This window comes from Equus przewalskii, chromosome 1 (genome assembly GCF_037783145.1).
Source record: "Equus przewalskii isolate Varuska chromosome 1, EquPr2, whole genome shotgun sequence".
In the NCBI taxonomy this organism is placed as follows: domain Eukaryota; kingdom Metazoa; phylum Chordata; class Mammalia; order Perissodactyla; family Equidae; genus Equus; species Equus przewalskii.
The window spans coordinates 730,678-747,368 of NC_091831.1; the positions used below are offsets into that span (position 1 = coordinate 730,678).

The 16,691-nt window shown below is 56.0% G+C and overlaps 1 protein-coding gene across 1 annotated transcript in view; it reads right to left on the reverse strand.

Annotated features, from left to right (window-relative positions):
• Positions 1-16,691, reverse strand: part of ADGRA1 (adhesion G protein-coupled receptor A1) — a 44,824-nt gene that overhangs the window by 16,311 nt on the left and 11,822 nt on the right. Inside the window, exons 3-5 of the mRNA XM_070630820.1 lie at positions 15,763-15,890; positions 14,514-14,637; positions 9,890-10,035 (exon numbers count right to left, since the gene is read on the reverse strand). Of these exons, the coding sequence (XP_070486921.1) occupies positions 9,890-10,035; positions 14,514-14,637; positions 15,763-15,890 (398 nt within the window). The remainder of the gene's footprint in view (positions 1-9,889; positions 10,036-14,513; positions 14,638-15,762; positions 15,891-16,691) is intronic.

Consider the following 16,691-nt stretch of genomic DNA (forward strand, 5'->3'; position numbering starts at 1 on the left):
CACACTCTGACGACTGAGCACTCATGCCTTTTGAGCCCCTTGACTAAGTCACCCCACATCCTCTCTTGAAGAATGACCCTGGGATGGCCTGGCCTTGTGCCACCCCACCAGCCGCCCGACTCACAGAGGAGAGTGTCTGTGATGCTATGGGACCGTTTGTCACAGGAAGCCGAACAGTCCAGGTGGGGGCAGGAAACTGACAGCACCCAGGTCAGTGTAAGGACCACGGATGCTGAATGTGCAGACGAGGAGGCTGGGTGAGCACAGGCACCTGTCCCAGGCACCACCCTTCAGCCACAGGATCCCTCTGAGAGACATCTACCTCCTGGTCGGACTAGCGTTCTTTGTGTTGATCAGGACCTCTGAATTCCAAGAAGTCAGGATGATAATTTCGGCTAAGATAAAAAAGCCATTTACATCCATCTGCCTGAGTGCACTGCTTGTCAGGTCACCACGTGCCTCTGAGAGGCACAGCACACTCATCTGCTCATCTGAGTTTTGTGATCTCCCCTCTCCAGCTCACACTGACCAACGGTGGATGGAGGACAGTGATTCCCCTCAGGGATTTGATGCCTGGAGGAAAGCTGGTTGATGAAGACCTCAGGGGTCACTTGGAGAGTGAGGGCGACTTCTGTCCTGAGTGCTGACCATCACGCGAAGATGACTCCAACACGTCCCCTGCTCAGAAGTATGCCCTGGCATTTAAGATGGAACTGGGACCTTTATGATCACTAAGATGCGTTAAAACACCGCAGGATCGTTTGCCAAGATTCATTCAGTGACAGGTGCCAGCACGTGGGCTTTGCCATCACTTTTGGCTACAAAGAGCTCCTGTGTTCTGGAGTTCAGACTGTGAACTGCGATATCTGCTCCTAGGTGTGGCCTTGAAGGGCCACTGGAGGACCTGGGCGTCAGCCTTGGTGCATGCTACTCCGTCTAGATGCTTGGCAGCTGTGCACCACACGAGTTTCCTGTGGGCTCCTGTGTTCATGCCAAAGGGGCTGTGTGGTGCCGCCTGGCCCAGTGCTTGGCCACGAGCACATCCCAAGCCCGTGGTCATCTTCAGAATCTGCACTGCTGCCCGCGGAGGGGTTCCTGGCAGAGAGCGCTCCAGAGAACCATCGTTCTACGGAGCAGGGCCACCCATAGTTGGTGCCGACTGCACGGAGGATGAATGCATGGGGAGGGGCCCTTCACCACTGCTGGGCTCGTGTCGTCCAGAAGGGGGGCAGCTCCATGCCAGGGCAACTGCAATTTTCAGACAGAAAACCCCAGCCAGCCTTAAGTAACAGGACACCACTTAGGTGCACTTCAGCAGAAAGGGCAGAGCAGACTGCAAAATTAGGTTGTAATTACCTGCAGCTAAATTGGGAATTAGCCTCTGAGTGTCTGCAAAATCACAGCAAGAAGGTCTGTGGTTCCGAAGCAGTTTCCCTCTGGCCAACTGCTGAGGACTGAACATTTGTGTTCCCCCAGTTTCACACTTTGAAATCCAAACCCCCAAGGGGTTGGTGTTAGGAAGTGGGGCCTTTGGGAGGCCCTCATGATGGGATCAGTGCCCTTATGAAAGGGACCCCAGGGAGCGCCCCTGTCCCTCCTGCCGTATGAGGATGCAGTGAGAAGATGGTCATCCAGGAAGCAGGTCCTCACCAGATGCACATCTGCTGGCACCTTTGTCTTAAACCTGCAGCCTCCAGAACCGCGGGAAATAGATGTCTGTTGTTGAAGCTGCCCAGTGTGGTACTGTGTTCTAGCCGCCTGAATGGACTCAGACCTTAACGGAGGGAGTGGGAGAGGTGGAAGATCTGTGTACTCAGAGATCCTCGCTGAAGGGGGCTGACCAGCGAGGTTAGGAGGGGAGGCCGCGCGGGGTGCAGCCTGGCCCGCCCACTGGAAACCACTGCCCCACGTCTGCACTGCTGTTCCAGCCACATTCCCGAGTGTCAGCTGAGCAGCACTGAAACCCCCACAGAGCGGCTGTGCTTGAAATCCTGAGGGATGTGCGTGGGGACCCATGAGCAGTAAGTTAGGCGGCAGTGTCATCTACAGGAATGAGATGGGCAGGCAGACTGGAGGCACGGAAGAGAAGAGGTTTGAATAGAGGTTAGAGAGTCCAGGGAAACAACAAATGAGTTGAGAGTTCTGGCACCAAGTCCTCAGCACAGTAACGATTTCTAAAACTGGGTGCCGAGCTGCAGCTCCTGCTTTGTGGAGAAAAGGTCAGCTCAGAGTATGTAATATTCGGCCTTGATCTTTCTCTTTCAGTATTTCTTGACCAACCGCTTTCTCTCAAGCTTCTCTCTCTCTTCTCTTATCCATATAGTTAGAAATGAACAGAGAGCCAGCAAGCTCGTCTTGGAAAATGCCAGCTCCCGCCGTGCAGGAGGAGCTAGCCAGCAGGGCTGGTCTGTTCTCTGGAAGGGCAGTTTGCAGGGCTGGCCCCGGGCTGGCGACCAGGAAACTGGCTCTTGCCATGTGCCTTGCATGGCTGACTGATAAGCTTGTTCTGTGAGCTGGGCCTGCCTGCCTGGATGCTGGCGCCAGCAGCAGGATTGAGGAACACCTGCTTTCCTCCAGGAGTCTGGAGGGTCAGCAGCTACGATGTTGAGCAAGCAGGAGCACCTACGTGGCCAGTCCCGAGTGAAAACCCTGACTGAGTCCTAAGCCGGCTTCCCTGTGCGGGAACCTCTGTGCGCTGTGCTGCCAGACGAAGGAGCAGACTCTGTGTGCTCCTCCTGGGCGGGAAACCCTCCGCTTGGAGCTCACGTTTGGCGCTTCAACACCCTTCTCACCGCCCTAACTGTGAGCCACACCCCAGCCAGCGAAACCCTGATGGGGAACCCAGCCCCTGGATCACCCTCCACTTGTTCCTGCTGCTTGGTTTGCCTTCAAACCACCCAGTGAACTTTCCTGATGCCAACGATCCTTGACCTCATTCTGGGCCCCTCTGAAGACATCTGCCCCCACCTCTTGGGTCGAGAACCCTGGTTATGTCTTGTGTCTCCTGTGTGGCATGTGGGGACCCCTTCTCTGTGAGTATAATCAACTTCTTTTTTTGAAACCTCATTCTCAGCTCCTCCCAACTTTATGGCACTTCACCTGACATCTATGTTCCCAGGCCCACTCCCACGCCTCCGCCAGAGGGAGCACTTTGGAAGCCTGTGCTGGATCCTTCCAGACTCTGTCCTGTGAGTAAAATGGAGTATTTAATCAGATTGCTTTCCTCCCACAGATTCCAGCTCCATTAGGCACTGAGGTTATTCATTCAAGGCAAATTAAAAAGTATTTACTGAATCGCTACCATTCATCCATTCAGTTTCAACATTTAACGGGTAGGAGCTGCATGCCAAGGTCTGAGAATACAAAAAAGGGGAGGACACAGCCCTTCCCCCCAGGCTGGGGGGAGGACACAGCAAAAAGCCTCAGTGAGATATCCTGGGATAGTTGCCAACAACATTTTGTGGGGTCGCGGGGGGAGTGGTGGTGCCTGAGAGTCTGGTAGACTGCCCTGTGGGGCAGGTGGGGGCCCAGGGATTCAGGCTGGCGGGTTGGAGAGAGGCAAGTCACTTGGAGGCTGAGGGGCAGGTGTCCCCACAGGAGAATGTCAGGGAGGAGGTGGGGACTAAAGGGCTAGGGGCCAGGCCTCAGGCGGCAGTGTTGGCCCCACACGCTTTCAGAGGTGGAGCACAAGTCAGGCTCCACGTTAGGAGGAAAATTGTGATGGCTAGACTGAGGGATGCTGAGAAGGGAGCCCGAGGCCTGTGGGGAATGAGGAGCTGTCTGAGCAGGGAATGTGGTGGCCTGGGGAGGTGCTGGGGGTGAGGAGACGGGGACAGGTTGGAGAGAGGTTGGGGCAGAGTCATGGACCACAGTCTGACCTGATTTGGGGAGAGAGGACAGGAATAATTTTGGGCCATGCCAAAATGGGGGTGTTGTGTGTGATGTTAGTTCCATTGTGGACACACTTGGGGGTGTTGCGTGTGGTGTTAATTCCATTGTGGACACATTGGGGAGTGTCGTGTGTGGTGTTAGGTGCACTGTGGACACACGAGGGGGATGTTGGGTCCATTGTGCACACCTTGCTTAGATGTGCCAGGACCTCCAAGGAGAGGCGTCAGCCGCCGTGCGTATGAAGTTCTGGAATCCGGGGCTTGTGGAGACTGGAATGGCCTTTGTGGGCATGGGCAGGGTCGTGACAGTGGAGTCCCCCTGTGGTATCTTGAGGTGAGAGAGGCCACTGTGATGGGTAGAAGGTGCAGTGTCCTCAAATCAGGGAGGCCCTGGTGGTGGGGGTCTGGGGCTGGAGCAGTGTCTCCTGTGAGCTGGTGGGGGGGGTGTTTGCTCCTGGACCTGTGTCGGTCATCTAGTCCTGTCCCCCTCACTGGGCAGCTCCCTTTTCAGGGGCCATCCTCTTTTGCCTCCTGGTATCCCTCCCACCGTCCCTCTCCCCAAAGCCATCACCCTTCAAAATGTGTGCTGCACAGCCCAGGTATTGGTCTTCCTAAGGGCCTCGCCCACCCGCCTTGGAAAAGCCAGACCGTCCTGGTGTGGAGACCCTCTAGACCCCAGGCTGAGGCTCTGAGTCTGTCCTGTCTCCAATTCCCACCTCCAAGGCTGAGGGGCGGCACTTCCTTTGTCTAAAACTCACCCCTCGGTTCCAGGTGGTGACACCCCACCCAGCAGGAGGCACTGAGGCTGCACTGAAGGCATAGGGACCCAACTCACTCAGCTGACAGCCACGCTCGCGGGAGACACTAGAAAGGCAGGTGGCTCTGCTCAGTGATATCTGGCCTGATCTGGGGCTTGACCCATGGTGCTCCCCAAATGTGGCAGCCCCCACTGGGCCGTCACCCTACACTCCATACCCTACTCCATTCCTCTGTTCCTCACACACAGAGAAAGCAGAAGGGCTGGCCTGGCCATAGCGACCACACGGCAGGATGTGCGGAATAACCCACTTCCTCCCAGGACCTTCACTGCCCCTGAACCCTGTCCGCAGAGCCACAAGTCTTTCTAAACACGGGGAAGGAAGGAAATAATACATGTTTCTCATAACTGTAAGGAAGATCTCTCCACCTGAACCACATGGCCCACTTTGATGCAGCTGGAAATTCCTTCATTCATGTTGTCACTAAAGCTTCATCACATTCTAGAGAAGATTTTCTCCTTCAGAAAAAACGAATAATATGTGGAAATTAAATAACACATTCTTAAATAAGCGATGGGTCAAAAAAAATCACACGGACAATCATAAAATACCTTGAGATGAATGAGAAAAACCCTACAACACAACAAACCTTACGGGATGCAGTGAGAGCCGTGCTCAGAGGGAACTTTACAGCTGTAAATGTCTACAACAAAAACAGGAAGGTCTCAAATCAATAACCTAACTTTACATCATAAAGAAGTACGAAAAAGAGCAAAGTTAACTCAAAGCTACCGGAAGGAAGGAAATCACAGACTAGAGCAGAGACAGACTAAATAGACGATAGAAAAACAGTAAAGAAAACCAATGATGCTGAAAGTTGGTTCTTTAAAAAGGTCAACAAAATTGGCCAACCTTTAGCTAGACAGACTAAGAAAAAAGAGAGAAGACAAATAGTGTAGTGGAGCTCCTGGCTAGAGCAATTAGGCAAGAAAAAGAAATAAAAGCCATCCAAATTGGAAAGGAAGAAGTAAAACTCCTTATGTGCAGATGATGCGATCATACACATAAGATCCTAAAGAACCCACAAAGAAGCCACCAGAGGTGATAAAGAAATGCAGCAAAGTTGCAGGACACAAGATCAACATGCAAAAATCAGTCGTATTTTTATACAAAAGCATTGAATGATCTGAAAAAGAAATTAAGAAAACAATCTCATGTGGAATAGCCTCAAAAAAATAAAATACTTCGAAAAAAATTTAACCAAGGAAGTGCTAGACTTGTGCACTGAAAACTATAAAGGTTTGCTGAAAGGAATTAAAGAAGATTTATATAAACGGAAAGACACCCTGTGTTTGCAGATTGGATACTGTTAATGTTAAAATGTTAATACTTCTGGGGCCGGCCCTGTGGCCGAGTGGATAGGGTCGCAGGCTCTGCTTCAGAGGCCCAGGTGTTCACGGGTTTGGATCCCGGGCACAGACATAGCACCACTCATCAGGCCATGCTGAGGCGGCGTCCCACACAGCAGAACTAGAAGGGCCTACAACTGGAATATACAACTATGTACTGGGGAGTTTTGGGGAGAAGAAGAAGAAAAAAAAGAAGTTTGGGGGTCAGCTCGGTGGTGCAGTGGTTAAGTGCGCACGTTCTGCTTCAGTAGCCCAGGGTTCCTCGGTTCGGATCCCGGGTGTGGACATGGCACCACTTGGCAAAAGCCATGCTGTGGTAGGTGTCCCACGTATAAAGTTGAGGAAGATGGGCATGGATGTTAGCTCAGGGCCAGTCTTCCTCAGCAAAAAGAGGAGGATTGGCAGCAGATGTTAGCTCAGGGCTAGTCTTCCTCAAAACAAAACAAAACAAAACAAAAACAAAAAAAGAAGTTTGACAACAGATCTTAGCTGAGGGCCAATCTTGAAAAAACAATGTTAATAGTTTTTAAAGTGCTCTAACCATTCAATGCAACCCCCATCAAAATTCTAACAGCCATCTTTGCAGGAATGGAAAATGCAATATTACTGTTCATATGGAATTGCAGGGACCCTGAATAGCCAAAACAATTTTGAAAAAGAAGATCCATCTGCCGTCCGTCCTCCTGGGACCATCCCTAACTAGAGAGCTGTGTGCCTGGTGCCTGGAGTCAGGGTCTCAGTGGTGGCAGCCCCCTCTGCCAAGAGAGGAGTCACCCAAAGCTGGCCCAGCCATGTCACCCCCAGCGCTCATGCAGAAAGGAGCATATAATGCCTAAAATGTTCATCAGTCCAAAGTCCCACAAAATTTCATGTGCCTGCAGTTTCCTTGAAGTCCCTGAAATGAGCTTGTTTTCCCCAAAGCTGAGCAGGGGGAGCCATTGAGAGAGCTAGCAGACCCTGGCCTGGGCCTTCAGGGAAACCGAGGGCTCTCGGAGTCCCACAGGCCTTAGTGGCTGTGAAGGCAGCGAGTGTCATCCCTGTGGCCAGGTGGCAGCCAAGGTCAAAGTACAAAGCCACACAGCCGGTCGCTGGTTCCTCAAAATGTGGGTGCTCTGAGTTCACATGAAGCTTCTCACCCACACCTCTTTTCTTTTTACTCCTCATAGGAAAACTGCAGAGCTGGGCCGGAGGACACAGGAGCGCCTTCCTGCACAGACAACGCCCCGAGCTCCGGCAGCTGCCCGTGCCACACTGGCCTCACCGAGGGACCAGTGGGAGGTGGCGTGTAACCCTGCTCAGAGTGCTCAAGCACTACCTGCTGCCGGGCCCTGACAGTGTGAGGCCTTTGGAGCTCTTCCGTCCCGGGAAGACTCGGGAACTAAATTCCTGTTGATGCTGTACAGGTTGCTTTCCAGCCGTGGGAATGGGGTCAGGGATGCAGATAGAAGGAAGCCGCTAGTGGGGCTGGTGGGAAGAGCCCCTCTGATAAGGATGCTTTGGGTCGAGCTGGAGGAGGAGGGCAGGGGCGGCTGGGCCCGGAGTGTGGAGGACAGACTGTGAGCCCCAGGGTCTGGGAGGAAAGGCTCCGCCCCTGACCTGCTCCCCCCAGACTTTGATGTCCTTTGAGATCAGCTTCTGGTCTGGTCTCCCTGGGAAGGCCCCAGGCTAGGTCAAGCTGGACCAGAGAGAACAGTGGAGGGGAGTAGGCCCACAGTGGAGCCCGATGCCGATGTCCCCTACCCACCTGAGCCTGCATCTGAGGGAGTAGTGTGCACACGAGCCAGGCAGTGTGGTAACCAAGGGACTCTGGGGTCACCGTGTGGAGTCACCCCAATGTCAAGGCCTTTTGTACCAGAGGAAGGAGGCGCAGAGGGAGGGGGAAGGGACAGAGGTCTCCAGGCAGCATGAGAGGAACAGCAAGTTGCCCAGGCCATGGCCACAGAGCCCACGGCTGCAGAGCCCACAACCCACGGCCACAGAGCCCACAGCCATGGAGCCCATGGTCCACAGTCCATGGAGCCCACAGCCCACAGCCACAGAGCCCACAGCCATGGCCACAGAGCCCACGGTCCACAGTCCATGGAGCCCACAGCCCACAGCCACAGAGCCCACAGCCATGGAGCCCATGGTCCACAGTCCATGGAGCCCACAGCCCACAGCCACAGAGCCCACAGCCATGGAGCCCATGGTCCACAGTCCATGGAGCCCACAGCCCACAGCCACAGAGCCCACAGCCATGGCCACAGAGCCCACGGCCCACAGAGCCCAGCAGCACCTGGGCGCCTGGCTCGGTTATGTGCACTTTGAAGCCATCAGAGAGAAAAGCGCCAGAATGCTCCATGGCCTCCATCTTATTCTTACAAAACCAGGCAACCCTTCAATCAATTATAGACCCGGAAATGCATTTTGAGAGTGAATTTTAAACCCCAGGGACCTGGGGCCTCCCCAGCAGGAGAAAGGAGATAATGAAATCCTGCCACCCAGGTCTGTGTCGCTGCAGAATGCCACCGGCCCTGGTTGCTACGTGGCAACGCGTCTGCTCGCTGGAAATCACACGATGTGGGAGAGCCTCCGGCACAGGGCACCTTATCTGCTTAAACAACGTAGGGCATTGTTTCACCTGCCTCAGAACTAGTGCTTCTGACGATTTCGATGCACACTGAGGGCCCTTCAAACTCAGAGCCAGAGAGAGCTCGTGCAGAGGGGCTGGGTGTCCAAGGCCCCCTAACATGGCCACAGCCTTACAGCGGGAGCAGCTGCCCCTCACAGGGACAGCCTGGGCGGTGCCCTCATGGGGATCCCCAGCGAGAGTCTTCTGAAACACCCAGGAACCCCCACCCCTGGGGTCCAGGGCAGCCTCTGACCCAGGTGTGTGCTACCATGGGGGGGCTCACTCTGGGCAAGCTTCACAAGTGGCTCAAGGCGAACATTCATGGAGGCTCAGATGACCTCCCAGAGGACGAGGGCAGGTTGGACGAGCTTCGGGTAGGTTGGTGCCCAGGTTCAAGGCCATAAAGGCCAATCTGAGTCTGGCTTTGGCGACTGCAGTGTCTGGATTCAGTCCTGGTCCAGAAAAGCAAAGAGCAGAGCCAGTGGAACTCTGACTGCCAAGGACGGCTGCCCAGGGACGGGGACAGACGTGTTCCTGTCTAACAGGCTTGTGATCACTCCTTGACGGGAAGTGAGCCCAGACAAGCTGACCTCCTAGGATTTCCCTGGCTCTGGACTCCGGGAGGGATGGAAGGAGGGGACCACAGCCCTGCCTTGTCCTGCAGGGCTGGCTGGGGTTCCCACCAGCCCCCAGGCACGTCCACCGGAAGCCCTCCCTGCTCGAGGAAGTAACAGGATGACTGGCTGGAGCAGGGGGCTCGTTCCCAAACCCGCCTCCCACCCCAGACAAAAGGCCCAGGCCGTGCAGTCACCTTGAAATCAGCGACTGAGCTGCGTTGGTTTCCCCCAGCTGAGGAGCCCACGTCTTAGCTCGCTGAGACCACGAGTAAGCCCAAGCCAAGACTGGAGCCCTGACTCATGATTCCCAGGGCCATCTCCACGCACGGCCACCCTGAGGGGGTGCAGGGGGCCTCCCGGTGGTAACTCACAGCAGGGGAGACATGCCTAGCAAGCACACGACAGACACACTGGCCTCCCCAGACCCACCAGCTCTGCCCATTGCACCCGCCCTCCTCCATCCCACCCTGCCTACCCCTGGCTCCCCACCCCGAGCACCCACAGACCCCAGCCTGCGTCTGGCCATCTGTGCCCTGGAAGGAGGTCCAGGGCAGGCCACTCGGAGCCCAGTAGCAGAGGGGCCGTGCAGGTGCGGCTTGGGTACCTGAGCAGGGGCTGCTTGTGGTCGGCTGGCTGGTCTGGGCTGGGGCACGGTGGGGCCTTCTTGGTCACCTGCTTGTAGATGTTCCTGGCGGTCACTCCGATCCACAGCATGGTGGAGAGCGTGGAGTAGTGCAGGAGGATGCCCACCTGGGAGAGAGAGGTTCGTCAGCCCAGCCACCCCTCCACCGTGTGCAGACCCTGAGGCCGCGCACTCCCTGGACCCTTGGGCGGAGCCCTCCCACACCCTCTGCATCCTCAGAAGACAGCTCAGTGATGACAGGAAATGAGGCCAGCGGGAGGGCACTGGGGCTTTTTGCTCAGGGCAGACCCCACACTTCATGGGGGCCTCAGAACTCGAGGGAGACATGTGGGCACAAGGACCTGGCACAGGTTAGCTATGCTCTCCTGCCGAGGGACAGGGTGAGGACCCCGTGCGCCCTAGAGCACAACATCACTGGGCTCGGTCCATGTGGGGTCCTGCAACATATGTCCCTGTGCAGCGTGGACACCATCCCTGCATGGGGGCCAGTGTGCACACATCCCTGTGGTTGGCATGGCCTGCGCGGGACCCGTAGAGCTCCAGGCAGGCTTGCCTGGGCCCAGGCCCACAGGGCGCCCACCAAGTGAAGGGCAGTGTGGTCCCGCAGCCGGGGTCTCTCCAGTACACAGAATTTGTGACACTGCACGGGAGATAAAACACCTCTTGAATCAGATGCTGAAGCCGCTCCATGCAAGTCGAGTAGCTAATTACTATGGAAACAGCCACCAAGTGTGTCCCACCCCCGGCACTTACCGCATTAGCTAATTAGGCATTCCGTCCTCCTTCCTCTCCATCTGACTCTATAAACTGAGGTTACCTTTGAAGTGATAACCTGACATTTCGCAATGACAAGTAAAATATGGTGATAATTGGAAAGGACATGAGCGTTTAAGAAATACAGAGATTCTCTGAATAAAGCTAACGTTGCGCCATTGTAACGACTATCGAATCCAGAGTTCAGTTTTTACTTATGAGAAGACTCCACAGTGATTGATGAGACCCTTGTGGGGACGGTGGGGAGACCCAAGAGCTCTGTTCTCGGTCTCGGATGGCCTCCTTGCATGTGGGCGAGGCTAGCCTTTTCCTCAGCCTGGCCTATGCCTCATGAACCTCGAGCTCCATCCAGGCCTCACCCCAGCCTGGCCAAGAGGGGGAGGCGCTGGAAACCGGGGGTAGGGGCAAGAACTCTGCCCCTGAAACAGGAGGAGAAAGTGGGTCCTCCTTGGCCTGGGCTTCGAGTGAAGGACAGTCTGACTTTCTTTTCAGGGGATAGCAGTGTGGCTGTCATCATGTATAAATAGAAACAGTCAGAGAAGTGTCCTCAGAAGGAGCCTGACCTCTGGCCTGGTGGGCTGACCCCGCGAGGAGGGGAGGGAGCACCCAGGGCCGGGAGGAGTCTCTTGGAGAGAGCGAGTGCAAGGGAGGAGCTCGTCCCGGCTGTGCACCTTTGGGGTTTATGAGGGGATGTGAACAGCAGAACTCTGCCTCCCAGACCCCGGCTTAGGCTGGACACATGGAGAGGTCACGGGGACACTGCCCTGGCTTCCAGACAGAGCTCTGCCACCGTCCCGGAAGGAGGCCGCCAGCCCACGCTTCCGGACGCAGGGCCAGCGCTGACGCACATCTATTATGTGGGAACAACGGCGGCCGTCTGTCTGATGTCATTTAGTGCTTTAATGAGGCTCACGGTCATCTTTCAGTTGCCATGACAACCGTCTGTTCTCTCTGCCATCCAGAGCTTTGGACCACTTCTCGTACATCATTTCACTGTGACGCTGAGTGACTCTTGATGGGGAAGATTGGCCGGAAGAGTCCTATGTTCAGACACCAGGTGGTGGTGAGGGTCCCTTGTGGGGCAGTCCTGGCTGCTGACCAGAGGGAACATTGACTGTAGGGAATTGGCTCATGCAGTTGTGGAGGCCGAGCAGTCCGAATTCTGCAGTCAGCGAGCCACAGACCCAGGAGAGCTGACGGTGTAGGTTCCAGCGTGAGTCTGAGCCCAAAGGAGGGAGACCCCTGTCCCAGCTCACACAGTCGGGCAGAGGGGATTCTTTCTTACTCCGCCTTTTGTTGTAGTGGGTCCTCGACGGATTGGATGAGGCCCACCCACACTGGGGAGGGCCATCTGCTCGACCCAGCCACCGGTTCAGATTTTCACCTCATCCAGAAACACCCTCACAGACATGCCCAGAATCATGTTTGACCAAATATCTGGGCACCCCGTGGCCAGTCCAATCGACATATCACATTAACCATCACACCTTCCAACAGTCTAGTTTTTAGCCTGAGCCTCCTCCCTTCTCCAGTGCGTGGTGGACGGAGCCGAGCTGCGGGGTGATAGTGCCCGACACCTCTGCTGGCATCTGCAGAGTGCGGCCGGAGGTAAAGGAACAGGAAGAAGGTCACCTTGAGGGCTCACTGAGGTCTCCACCACACCTCACTGCCCAACGTGCACCCAGCTTTATTCTTCTCTCTGTGGGCTCATTTCTCATTCTGCACAGGATGGTTGCTTCCAGCCTCTGCCGTCTGTCCCTCCCTATGGGGATGCAGGCTCCACACAAATGGAGGAACAGCTGTGGGTTTGCTCTCGGCTGCACCGGCACCCACAGGCCCCCAGTGCTTTTTTGTGAATGAATGAGTGAATGAATGAATGATGCCCCTGCTACCTTCTAGAAACATAGTCAGGTGGTCAGGGCGCATCTCCAGTGCTCCGGGGCTGGCTTCCTCTGGTGGGGCCCTGAGGGCCGTCACCATGAGATAATCGAGCATCTCTCACACGAACACGATCTACACAGATCTTGCCTCTCTCTGGCCGCTCCAGGCCTGCACCCGCCTCCCACCCGCCATGCACCTTGGTGCCCATCTCGGCTGAGCTGGCCAGGCCTTGGACACCACGAGGATGCCTGGCCTCTAGGAGCCTCCACCTGGGCTGGAGATTTGGGGGTCCCGGGTTTTTGGGAGGTGGGGACGGGGCTGGGGTTCCCCGAGGTGCTGAGGAGCCTGGCGGGCGGCTGCACACCCGATTCCAGCAGCTCCTTGTGACAGGTCCCAGCACATGGAAGGCTCCTGTGGCAAAGTGCGGACAGGAAGGTAACAGTCCGTTTTATTGCTTGCAGACGGCTCCGCAGCTCGGCAGGCGTTTACTGGTAGAACGTAAATTGGATTTCCCGGGACGCTCGCTGTGGTTGTTCCACGCTTATGGAAAGGCACAAGGAAGCGTGTCTGCCCCTCAGTGAGGTTTTCAGGTCTGTGCTGGCAATTTGTGTGCCAGAGCCCAGGAACAGGTGGTAGAATGGGCTTCCTGAGGGCATGGGTGGCCCTGACGTGGATTTGCAGGGAGCAACATCTCCTCCATGAGAGGAGCCTGGGGAGGGACCCTGGGCCCCGGGTTCTGGAGCATGGTGCTGTCTTGTGGTACCTTGCTGCGGGCAGGCTGGTGTGGGGAGCTCACAGCACGATTCCTCCCTGTGCCACCCCGCAGGGACAGCTTCTTGCCCATCCATCTCCAGGGTGAGTTGCCAGCCACTGCCATCTGTGTAGGCGGACAGGTCATCTCGTGTGGACATGGCCATCCAGGTCAGTGCCGGCACATGTGGGTCCCAGGTAGTTAGGCTGCAGGAGCCCCACAGCCATTGATAAACACTTGGTGAATTCATAGCAGCCCCAGCTATGAGGGAGTAATACCCATCCTAGTGGGGCCAGCCAAGAGCACTCCCTCCACGGGACCCAGGCAGACGTGCACCCGCGGAATGACAGACACAGAAGGGGTGAGTCCTTGTAAGATGCTCTGGGGTCTGTGGGGAAGTCCTCACCTGGCCCCTGCCTGGGTGCTGGAGGGGACTGACCACCTGGGCTGAGCTGGGCTGTGAGCAGGCGGCTGGGCAGGAGCTGGAGGGAGGAGAGCAGGGAGGGGCCTGGGTGTGCGGCTGCAGAGGCCTGCTGGGCTCCTCTCTGGGGCCCTGCACCACACCCCACAGTGTGAGGAGCCAGGCTCACAGTCTGAGGAAGGGCCTCTCCTGGGCTCTATTGGGAACTGAAAGGTAGTTTATATCTTCCCTCTTTTAAAAGAAAGGTCAGGCGGGGCCGCGGGTGGGAAGAAGACCTTTCCACGATTTGTTCTCAGTCCTCCAATGCTTCGAAGCTCTTCTTGTCCCTGAGTCGGGGCAGAACCTCCCACAGTGAGGTCTCCAGCATCTGTGGACTCTTACCCGGGCAGGGGAGCAGGGGATCCCGTCCCCGGGCTCCTGCCCCACCAGTCTCTGTGGGAGAGGCAGTTCACGTCCCTATTCCCAGGACAGTGACTGTCTAGTTAGCATGTCACCACAGGCCTCAGAGCAAGCTGGTCTAATTGAAAAATAAATTATTTTACACGATCGAATGCTGAGCAAAATAATCAGACTCACGTGGGGAGAAACTGTAATACAGACACTCTGGATGCTTACCTATTCCCCTCGCAAGAAGCATCTGAACAAATTCTCGAATATTATATCATAAAGCAGACAATTGTCACAAATTTCCCCTCTGGTAACAGAGTTGACAAACACTTTAAAGTTTGTAGCAAAATGAAGAGGCAGACAGCACTCACCGCCTGGCACAGGATCGGGTACTTGGTGCGATTAACGCCGCCAGCAAACACCGTGAAGGTCAGAGCCGCGTGGAAGCAGAAATTCAGGAGCGTGTGCCGGCCTTTCCGGCTGATCCGGATGGCGCTGCGGGAAACAGAGATTTCACATCAGGAACTGGCATCTTAGGGCAAAGCGTGGAAGTGAACTGCCACATCCGCCCACGTGGGGACTGGGCTGAAGACCTCACTAGTGTGACCGAGACAGGGCCAGGAGTAAAGCACCCGAAGGACCAGATTGAGAGAAAGGTGGATGGACCGTGCTGGGTCCACTTCTAGTGTGTGGCCACTGGGTGATTTGGTGTTGTCACCCTGGGATGCTATGACTGGAAAGGTTTTTGAGAAATTTTGAACAACCTGGTTACTGGACAGATGAGGACATTGGGGCCTAAGACTTGATGACTTGTCCAGTGATGGAGACAGAGGGTTGGGGGGAAACTCTTGGTCAGGCCTCTTGGATCCCAGGATGGAGTCTCTGAGCAGATGTCTGATCCTCAAGAAGAGGCCACGACTGTGACTGGCTACGAGTTTGAGTCCCTGGACCAGGACGCTGGCATGGCTGCGACCCGATCCTTGACCATCCTCCGCCCCCACCTGCGGCCACAGCGGAGATAGCCTATGCCTGCAGCTGACTATGGCCACAGCTTCTCTGTGGCCTTGGACATGACCAGGCCTCTTCCCCTAACTGTGGTTATGGTCATGGCCTAGGCTTTGTCCATGACTTTGGTTATGAGCTGGACCCTGACTGTGGCAGGATCCTCCTCACATATCCCAGCGCATCTTCAAGTGATACAGACACACTCAGGTCATGTCCCCACCCCTGGGCAGAGGTGGCCAGGAAACCAGCTCAGGAGCAAACCGCCTAGACTCCCTCTCTAGGTAAAGGCACAGTCTGAAGGTGCTTGCGGGCTCTGCCAGCTACTCAGCTTCCCAAGGACATAGGCTCTCGGGGCCTGAACAATCCTGCACCATTGGAGGAAGATCCTATTTCCCCTGATTGGATAAGAACACGGAGGCTGCTGTGAGGATCCCAATGGGGGCCCGGAATGGGAGGGCATGGCTGTCCCTCAGCCACCCTCTGCCACCAGGGCCACCAAGTGCTGGGCAGGCTCAAGCTGGCTGGCGACCAGTGAAGGGCCCTGCAGGGCCTTCTTATTCTGTGAGGGTGGGGAAGCTCCTCCAGGTGGGGAGTCTCGGGCAGGGCGGGCCTTACCTCCGGTGCACCATGTAGGTGACGACGGAGATGAGCAGGCACAGCAGCATGACGGCGGTACAAGCATACACCACGGGGTGCAGGAACTCCCCTGGGTCCTGGGGCAGGGAGAGGACGGCCTTCAAATCCTGGAAAGACACAGCGCAGACCCATGTGAGCAACGCGGCCAAGAGCCTGTGACATGGCAGAGCCACCTGGGTTCTCCCTGGCGCAGCCTCTCCCCTGCAAGGCGCTCCAGGCGTTCTCTGCATCGGGTGGAGATTTGCTGGGTCTCAGCTGAAACAGATAGCTTGCCTGGGGCAGGGGAAGGCCTGCTCAGAGGAGTGCTCTAGGCAGGTGGAGCCACGGCCTCGCCGGCTATCCACGTGGGGTTGGCTCGCCTCCAGCGGGCCTGCTCAGCCGCAGGCATCTTTGTGGGGCTCTGCTGCGCTGGCCATCCACCTCCAGCCTCCTTCCACCCTGGCATCGCCAGGGCAGGCAGACGGGCGCCCGGCTCCCGTGGAACACGCCCATCTGAAGGCACCACACCTGCCCCTGAGGGTCTTGATGGAGCCATGGAGAGGCACCAGCACCAATCAAATTTCCCCAATCAAATTTCCCCAGGCTCCCGTCTGAGCCTCACACCCACTGAAATTCTGCTTTTAAACATCCCCCAGGAGAATTTTGTATCAGGCTTCAGTAAGTCCCATAGAGCTGACTCAAGTTGGTGGAGAAGGAGGAGAAGCCATGAACCCATGACGTAGGCCCGAGAACCGCTGGGAATCACCAGTTCCACTGCGTATCACAGCAGCCCCAGGAAAGGGTTGAAGGTCAGAGTTCAAAGGAGAACACATTTTTGCCTGCGAGGATATAAAACTGAGGGCAGAGTGCCCTATTTGGACACGTTTGGAAAAACAAAGGTTTTGTCAGGAGCCTTGCCACATCCACCT